At 37.0% G+C, this 9,261-nt stretch overlaps 1 protein-coding gene across 2 annotated transcripts in view; it reads left to right on the forward strand.

Moving 5' to 3' along the window:
- The window catches only part of WDR70 (WD repeat domain 70), a 307,909-nt gene extending 299,730 nt beyond the window's left edge, over window positions 1-8,179 (forward strand). For both annotated transcript variants that reach the window (XM_068535256.1, XM_068535255.1), the window contains exon 18: window positions 8,000-8,179. In XM_068535256.1, the coding sequence (XP_068391357.1) occupies window positions 8,000-8,087 (88 nt within the window). In that variant the 3' untranslated portion in view covers window positions 8,088-8,179. The remainder of the gene's footprint in view (window positions 1-7,999) is intronic.
- Window positions 8,180-9,261: the final 1,082 nt, after the last annotated feature.

The following is a 9,261-nucleotide window of genomic DNA, read 5'->3' on the forward strand; positions in this document are numbered from 1 at the left end:
TGTATTTCTTGAGTTACTGCCATGTCTTCAGTGCCCATTTGGTTTGGTTTGTTCTACTTTTCCTCATGGAAGCACCCAAAAGAGTCTATGTTAAGATCAGTGTATAAATTCCATTTCTTCAAGCAGCCCAGAAAGGAATACATTTTATGTGGCCAGTGACAAGGTTAGAAGGGGCCTAGAGGGTTTTGTTGTTTATTTGTTGGTTTCCTATTGGTTTTAAAAGTAGGAATTTCTGGACCAGCTTTTAAGTGCTCTCAAAACATTTTATCTTTTTGTATGTGTCATTTTGCTCTTGCTTGACATTGTTGATTTATTTTTATAGTAGTTTTCTATGCCAAGGGCAAATTAGGCCACCCCCAAGGAAGAAATCTCCTGGTTCTGTTCCTAACTCTGCTGGAAGTTGTCTAATCATCTCTGTTCTTCATTGTCTTGAAAAGTGGTGACTAAAGAAGTCTGTTTTAAATGCCCTAAATAATCCTGAATTGATTTTTTTTTTTTTTTTTGGTCTTCCTCATATATGGATTTCCAAAAAATCTCAAAAGAAGAACTGCTGGAAATAAATTTAAAGATAAAAATTGCTGACAAGAAAGAATAGCTACAAATTTTAAAGTTGTAATTCTCTCACTTTGCTTCTATAAAACACTGGCATTTCCTAGACTAGACAGAGATATTCATTGTGCTAAAGTCAAATAATATTTTTTGAAGAACCTGGTCTTTATTACAGCTCTTATGGAAGGTGCTGAACTATGCTGTAAGAATGTTGGTTTTGGGGGCAGGATGGATTGGAATGGGGGAAACTTCCTTCTGTGGGCCACGTCTCCCTTCACCTCCCCATGCCATCCATACTCCTGAGAATGAAAGACTGCTCCTTAACGGGTGGCCCTGTGAGAGTGCAACCTCAGGCTTCATTCCTTCACCAAGCCTTCAGTAACATCATACAGGGCCAGCTTCTCTAGATGTGAAAAATATTTTCCTGCAGTTGGAGGAAGCTCATCATGTGTAAAAGTTTATGTTAAGAAGACAGATTCTCACTCCACAGTCTGGTTTCAGCTTCCTGCTTTCAGAGCCTTTCTTTCCCAAGCAAGGGGAGGGATGGAGCTGCCAGCAGACGCTACTCACAGCGTGCTTCACCAGCCAGGGCTGACAAGATAAGCTTAGAAAATTTTATAGCAATTTGATATATTTATCGAATCTAATAAAAATTTTGGATCTGTATTTTGTAGTCTTTTAATTTTTCTAGAAATATTTATCTGCAAGTGGTGGGAAATTAGAAAACAAAGTCTGGCCTTGCACCACAGATGGTTTGAGAAGCACTGCTTTAGGCATGGCCCCAAGTTGAAGGCTAAGGCCCTTTCCAAGGGGCCCCCTTTTTGTCCCAGGAAGGGGGTTCCTTATTCCTTATTCCCAAGTTCAGGAGCCTACTCTTTTCTCTTTTTAATTTTGGTAAAATACACATAACATAAAGTTTACCATCTTAACCATTATTAAGTGTACATTTCGGTGGTGTTAAATACATTCACATTGTTGTGCAATCTCCAGAACTCTCTTCATCTTGCAAAACCGAAATTCTATACCCACTAAATAACCAGTCTTCACTTTAATCTGTTGATTTTGTCTTTTGATGTACAGTTTTTAATTTTGATGCAGTCCAGTTTACCTATTTTTGTTGTTGCCTGTGCTGTTGGTGTCATGTCAAAAAAATCATGGCCAAATCCAATGTTATAAAATGTTTCCCCTATGTTTTCTTCTAAGAGTTTTATAGTTTTTGCTCTTAGGTTTAGGTCTTTGATCCATGATGATTTAATTTTTGTATATAGTGTAAGGTAAGGGTCCAATTTCATTGCATATGGATATACGATTTCCCCAACATTATTTGTTGAAAGGAGCCTAGTTCTTACACTCAATTATTATCTACCTGGGCAGCGAAATGAAAGGAAAAGTGGTATGCAAGCATGGCTGGGAAAATTTGGACACTGATTTATGCCTTGATTTTGACAGTTTGGGGAAGGGGAGCATGGCTATTGAATGCTAAGTGGAACATGAAAGCTAAGTGTCATGATTTGATGTTGTGTATACATAATATGGCTATTTTGCTGAAAACATTTTTATTTTTTATTTTAATTATTATTTTTTTATGATGACCATGTACTTTTTATTTATTTATTTATTTATTTAACATCTTTATTGGAGTATAATTGCTTTACAATGGTGTGTTAGTTTCTGCTTTATAACAAAGTGAATCAGTTCTACATATACATACGTTCCCATATCTCTTCCCTCTTGCATCTCCCTCCCTCCCACCCTCCCTATCCCACCCCTCTAGGTGATCACAAAGCACCGAGCTGATCTCCCTGTTCTATGCGGTTGCTTCCCACTAGCTATCTATTTTACGTTTGGTAGTGTATATATGTCCATGCCACTCTCTCCCTTTGTCACAGCTTACCCTTCCCCCTCCCCATATCCTCAAGTCCATTCTCTAGTAGGTCTGTGTCTTTATTCCCGTCTTACCACTAGGTTCTTCATGACCTTTATTTTCCCTTAGATTCCGTATATATGTGTTAGCATACTGTATTTGTTTTTCTCTTTCTGACTTACTTGACTCTGTATGACAGACTCTAACTCCATCCACCTCACTACAAATAACTCAATTTCGTTTCTATTTATGGCTGAGTAATATTCCATTGTATATATGTGCCACATCTTCTTTATCCATGCATCCAATGATGGACACTTAGGTTGCTTCCATGTCCTGGCTATTGTAAATAGAGCTGCAATGAATATTTTGGTACATGACTCTTTTTGAATTATGGTTTTCTCAGGGTATATGCCCAGTAGTGGGATTGCTGGGTCGTATGGTAGTTCTATTTTTAGTTTTTTAAGGAACCTCCATACTGTTCTCCATAGTGGCTGTATCAATTTACATTCCCACCAACAGTGCAAGAGTGTTCCCTTTTCTCCACACCCTCTCCAGCATTTATTGTTTGCAGATTTTCTGATGATGGCCATTCTGACCGGTGTGAGGTGATACCTTAATGTAGTTTTGATTTGCATTTCTCTAATGCTTAGTGATGTTGAGCATTCTTTCATGTGTTTGTTGGCAATCTGTATATCTTCTTTGGAGAAATGTCTATTTAGGTCTTCTGCCCATTTTTGGATTGGGTTTTTTTTTTTTTGTTATTGAGCTGCATGAGCTGCTTGTAAATCTTAGAGATTAATCCTTTGTCAGTTGCTTCATTTACAAATATTTTCTCCCATTCTGAGGGTTGTCTGTTGGTCTTGTTTATGGTTTCCTTTGCTGTGCAAAAGCTTTTAAGTTTCATTAGGTCCCATTTGTTTATTTGTGTTTTTACTTCCATTTCTCTAGGAGCTGGGTCAAAAAGGATCTTGCTGTGATGTATGTCATAGAGTGTTCTGCGTATGTTTTCCTCTAAGAGTTTGATATTGTCTGGCCTTCCATTTAGGTCTTTAATCCATTTTGAGTTTATTTTTGTGTATGGTGTTAGGGAATGTTCTAATTTCATTCTTTTACATGTAGCTGTCCAGTTTTCCCAGCACCACTTATTGAAGAGGCTGTCTTTTCTCCACTGTATATGCTTGCCTCCTTTATCAAAGATAAGGTGACCATATGTGTGTGGGTTTATCTCTGGGCTTTCTATCCTGTTCCATTGATCTATATTTCTTTTTTTTTTTTTTGCCAGTACCATACTGTCTTGATTACTGTAGCTTTGTAGTATAGTCTGAAGTCAGGGAGCCTGATTCCTCCAGCTCCAATTTTCGTTCTCAAGATTGCTTTGGCTATTCGGGGTCTTTTGTGTTTCCATACAAATTGTGAAATTTTTTGTTCTAGTTCTGTGAAAAATGCCAGTGGTAGTTTGATAGGGATTGCATTGAATCTGTAGATTGCTTTGGTTAGTAGAGTCATTTTCACAATGTTGATTCTTCCAATCCAAGAACATGGTGTATCTCTCCATCTATTTGTATCATCTTTAATTTCTTTCATCAGTGTCTTATAATTTTCTGCATACAGGTCTTTTGTCTCCTTGGGTAGGTTTATTCCTAGATATTTTATTCTTTTTGTTGCAGTGGTAAATGGGAGTGTTTTCTTAATTTCACTTTCAGGTTTTTCATCATTGGTGTATAGGAATGCCAGAGATTTCTGTGCATTAACTTTGTATCCTGCTACTTTACCAAATTCATTGATTAGCTCTAGGAGTTTTCTGGTAGCATCTTTAGGATTCTCTATGTATAGTATCATGTCGTCTGCAAACAGTGACAACTTTACTTCTTCTCTTCCGATTTGGATTCCTTTTATTTCTTTTTCTTCTCTGATTTCTGTGGCTAAAACTTCCGAAACTATGTTGAATAATAGTGGTGAGAGTGACAACATTTTTATTAGTTCAAAAGTGGAATTTAAAATAAATTCATGGAGTTTCACAAAGAAGACCATTCAACCTTCCAAACAAGTTGATATCCCTTAAGTTAAAATACCTGGAGAGGAAAAGGAAACTGTTGTGGTCTGGTAATTGAAAGTGACAGTCGAAGTGACCCTGGTATGAAAATTTTCTCAGTGAATTTTCCTGAGTTCAGTGCTCGGGGTGGGGGAACTTACCTCCTTTGCAAAACTAATCTCTTTCTTTTCCTTTTGCCTTGGCGTCTAGGAAATTTAGTGCTAAGTTTTATGCTCAGTTACATACCTTTTTGTTCTTTTGTTCTTGACCTTTGACTCATTTTTTTGTTTTGATTTTCTTTTTAAGTTAGTTACAATAAAATACAAAATGCACCCATTTCAAGTCTTGACAAATGCATACACCTGTGTAATCACCACTTCAATCAAGATTATAGAATGTCTCCGTTCCCCCAAAATGTTCTCCCATGCCTCTTTGCCAGCATTACTCCCTTTCTGCTCCTTGTTAAATAGTTCCATTGATTCTGTGCCCTTCAATGTTAGCCACCAACCTACTAAGAATACTTCTGGAAGTAGGTGGATTATAAAAAAAAGTGACTACATAAATGAAATAGCCTTTTCAAGCTCTAGGTTTTCTTCCCGTGACCTGTCATTCAGTTTCTTTTTTTATATCCAAAAAAAGCAGCACTACAACTTCTTAAGTACTTAAGTCTCGTTGCAGCTAACATTGATGAGCTATGAAGCATTGCCAGGTATCTTTAGAAGATCATGTTCTTTTTATTCCCTTAGAAATTAAATAGCTAATTCTAAGGATTGTTTTTTTTAAACTTCCAGCACATTTTATTACAAAATAGATAGAAGAACATTATCTCAGAATAAAGGACAGTCATTTAACTTAAACACATTTTAACTCACAGTAAAATTCACAGTATTGCCTTTGGGTTTTTTTTTGCATTTTTTGGAATGCATGGATACAAACATCCTTATTACACACAGCACTGTGGATGATGCTGAATGGAGGAAACCAGGCACAAAATAGTGAACACTCTAGGCATCCTACAGAGACAGGACAAACACAGGCGGGGCTGATCTTTGTGGCCAGAAGTCAGGATATGGTGACCCTGGGTCTGGGGTTAGTAACCGGAAGGGAGTATGAGGAGCTTCGGAGGTGTTCGTCATACTCTGTTTCTTCATCTGGGTGTCGGTTTCATGACACGTCCAGTTTGTGAAAATCCAGAAAACAGTACATTTATGAAATATGCACTTTTCTGTTTGTACTATACTTGAATTAATGTTAAAACACACACTTCGTCATTGTCTACCCTGGGCCTTTAGTCCTTTGGGACCCACTAATCAAGTTCAACCTCCACATTTGGTAGAGGAGGAAACTAAACCCCTGAGAGGGGAAACACCTGTTCCAGGTGACAGAGCAAGTCAGTGGCCAAACTGGGAATGAATCCCCCACCTGAGGCTTAGCTCAAGGACTCCTTACAGCTTCAGGCTTCCAGAGGATTTTTTAAACCAGACAAATTTGTTCCTGTACAGGTTTGTCTATACCCAAGGGCTTGACATCTTTGCCAGAAGATGAAATATGTCATGAGCACCAGTTGCCTTGTTGTAGCATGTTAGAAAGCCAGTGGTCCTGCTTTCTAGTAATTCAGCAACTCATGACCTATGAAAATCTGCAGCTGGTTTTGGAAATGTTAGGGCTATGACTTGTTTATAGATGTCATAACAGTGTCTTGAAGTGACAACAAGAAATTTAACCAACTGGATTGTGTTTGGGGACAGCTTGGGCTCTCTAGGCAGGTAACTGGAGAGACAGGAATTGTGACTGACTTATGCACGAGGAATTCTAGTACATGGCTTGCATCAGGACAACATCAGCATGGAATGTGGATGGTTTATACTTCTTCCCCAGGATAATAAAAGGAAGAGCAAGAAGTAATATAAGGGGTTTTTTTTTTCCTTCCAGTTTTATTGAGATATAATTGACATACAGCACTGTGTAAGTTTAAGGTGTACAGCATAATTATTTGACTTACATACATCATGAAATGATTACCGCAGTAAGTTTAATTAATGAACATCTCATACAGACACAAAATTAAATAGAAAGTTTTTTCCCTTGTGGTGAAGACACTTAGGATTTACTCTTAACAACTTTCATATATAGCATAAAGCAGGGTTAATTATATTTATCATGTTGTACATTACCTCCCTAGTACTTATTGTCTCATAACTGGAAGTTGGTACCTTTTGACTGCCTTCCTCCAATTCCCCCTCCCTCACCCCCCCGCCGCTGATAACCACAAATCTGATCTCTTTTTCTATGAAATTGTTTGTTTGTTTGTTTGTTTTGAAATACAACTGACCTAAAACACTGTGTTAGTTCCTGGTACACAACATAGTGATCTGATATTTCTATACATTTCACAGTGAGCATCGTGATAAGTCTAGTTACTATCTATCATCATACAAAGATATTACATAATTATCAACGCTATTCCCCACTCCGTACATTTCACACCAGTGTCTCATTTATTTTATAACTGTAAGTTTGTACCTCTTTATCTCCCTCACCTATTTCTCTCCTCCCTATACCTCCCCTCCGGCAACCACCTGTTTAGTAATATAAGGTTTTAACCCTGTTTCACTTGGCAAATAAAAGGAATTATTGACATTATTTTTACCATTCTGCAATTACCTTGCTATTATGAATTGAACTCTAAATGATGATGTAATCTAAAGTATTTCATCTTCAGATATCATGCTTTAATGTTTCTTCATAATGCAGTAGAGCTGTTTTTAAAAGGAAATCAGCAGTAGCATGACTGAAAGGGGCATAAATTATGACCATTTGATATTTTCCTGCAATTGTTTTCTGTGTGAACGATGTAAAAGGGAGTGTCATTGAACCAGGTATGTTTACAAAACACAGCAGGTCCTAATGCAAAGATTGCTTGATGTACTGTGTGCCAGTATTACAGCAGTGATATGCAGTGATATGTCCTAAAATGCTTGTCATTTCCATGCATTGATCTGGGTGTTTGGTGGAAGGAATGTTCATTTGTTTTGTTTTTTATTTTTGCTGACAGGCCCAAATTACTATATATGTTATCTATTATTTTAAACTCATTAAATAAGAAAACTGTTGACTCAGATTCTCCTATTTGTGTGCACCATAATCACGTGTATTTGGACTACTGTACTTAAGTCTAGGAACAGCCCAGGGAGTTATAAATAAAGACTGTGTAGATTCTTGCTTGGTGACTATAGTTTGGCCCCCCGAACAGTCCTGGTTAAACTGAGGGTGGTTAATGGATGTATGAGTTTCCACTGACTTTGATACATTTTCATTTTATTTAAGGAAAGGACAACATACATAGTCTGCCACAGAAGGAAAAACCTTTAAAAGAATCTGAACATAATTAAATTTCCATTATCCTTTTCTTTGGCAGAAGTTTAATGATTATCTACTAATTGAGATATAATTGATTCCCCAAATGTGCTTCCTTCCACTTGTTGAAAGTAGCAAAGTCTAATGCACACTTGCTGACTAAATTTTTCCTCTCCTCTTTAACTTTCTTTTAGGACTCAGCCCAAAACCATGTTTGCCCAAGTTGAATCTGACGATGAGGAAGCAAAGAATGAGCCAGAATGGAAAAAACGTAAAATTTGAAGAATCTGATGTGAGAGCTGTTTGCATGAGGGGGAAGGATATTGAACAGGTTTGGGTTTTTTTTTTAATGAAATAAAAATACATTTTTATGATCAGGTTTTTGTCCTTTGTGTTATTGAACCATTCAAAAGATTGGTAGCTACTCTTCACTAAAATTGTGCTTACATTTTCTTACCTACAACTATTAAACCGTATTATAAGTAAATAAGAAACAGATTCTTAGCTTATTACCAAGTACTTTAGGTATTTGGAAACTTTATTCAACAGTGATTGGTTTTGTACAGATTGTTATAACCTTGGGGGAGGGGAAGGGAAGGTACATTGAGATGTACGTCTGTCTTGAGCAATTCTAGGAGCACAATATGGAAATGGACATCAAAACGTTTAATATCTCTGTATAATTTCACAGCAGTTGTTTACATGACTAAATAATTAGGCTGAGTTCAAACTAAAAGTATTGCCATACTAGGAAAGAACGTGTATCTGATTATCCTTCAACATCAGAAAGCAGTGATTAGGACTTAGGAAGCAGGCTTTGAAGTCAGACCAATGTGGGTTCAAATCCAGGCTCTGTTCTTTACTGTGTGGGTCACCTTGGGAGAGTTATTAAGCTTCTCTCTTCTAGACTCAGGTGATAATAGTATAACCTTCATAGGTTTGTCAAAAGGATAAGACATCCTTGTACAGCGTTTAGTATAGTACCTGACACGCAGTAAATATACACTAAATATTTGCTCTTCTAAAATAGAGCTAATGATATTGACTTTGCCTGATTTTTATCAGTATTAATTTTAAAAGTATAGAAATGCTTTGTAAGTATAAAAGCTGTATAAGTAGAAGACATTAAAAATCATTCTGAATGGTCTTTGTGCTTTTGACTAGAAAACTAAAACAAAAGTTGGCAGTTTGTCCAAAGTAATAATGAGTCAGTAGAATAAAATCCTATTTCATTCTCAAGCATGAAGAGGGCCACTTGTGTTGTGAGTAACAGTAAGAAAATCATCTTCGTGCTAAATTTGCCTTTTTCTCCCCTGACTTCACATCGACCTGGGGTAGTTTTTGCATGTCAAATCATCTCCGCTAGACAACTCAGGTTTTTTAATACTCTTGCCTTCTGCCCTCCTGCTCTCATCTGTCCCAGTGAATTAAATAGTTATGAAAGTGAATGATGGCC

Source organism: Eschrichtius robustus, chromosome 2, assembly GCF_028021215.1.
Source record: "Eschrichtius robustus isolate mEscRob2 chromosome 2, mEscRob2.pri, whole genome shotgun sequence".
NCBI classification, from domain to species: Eukaryota; Metazoa; Chordata; class Mammalia; order Artiodactyla; family Eschrichtiidae; genus Eschrichtius; species Eschrichtius robustus.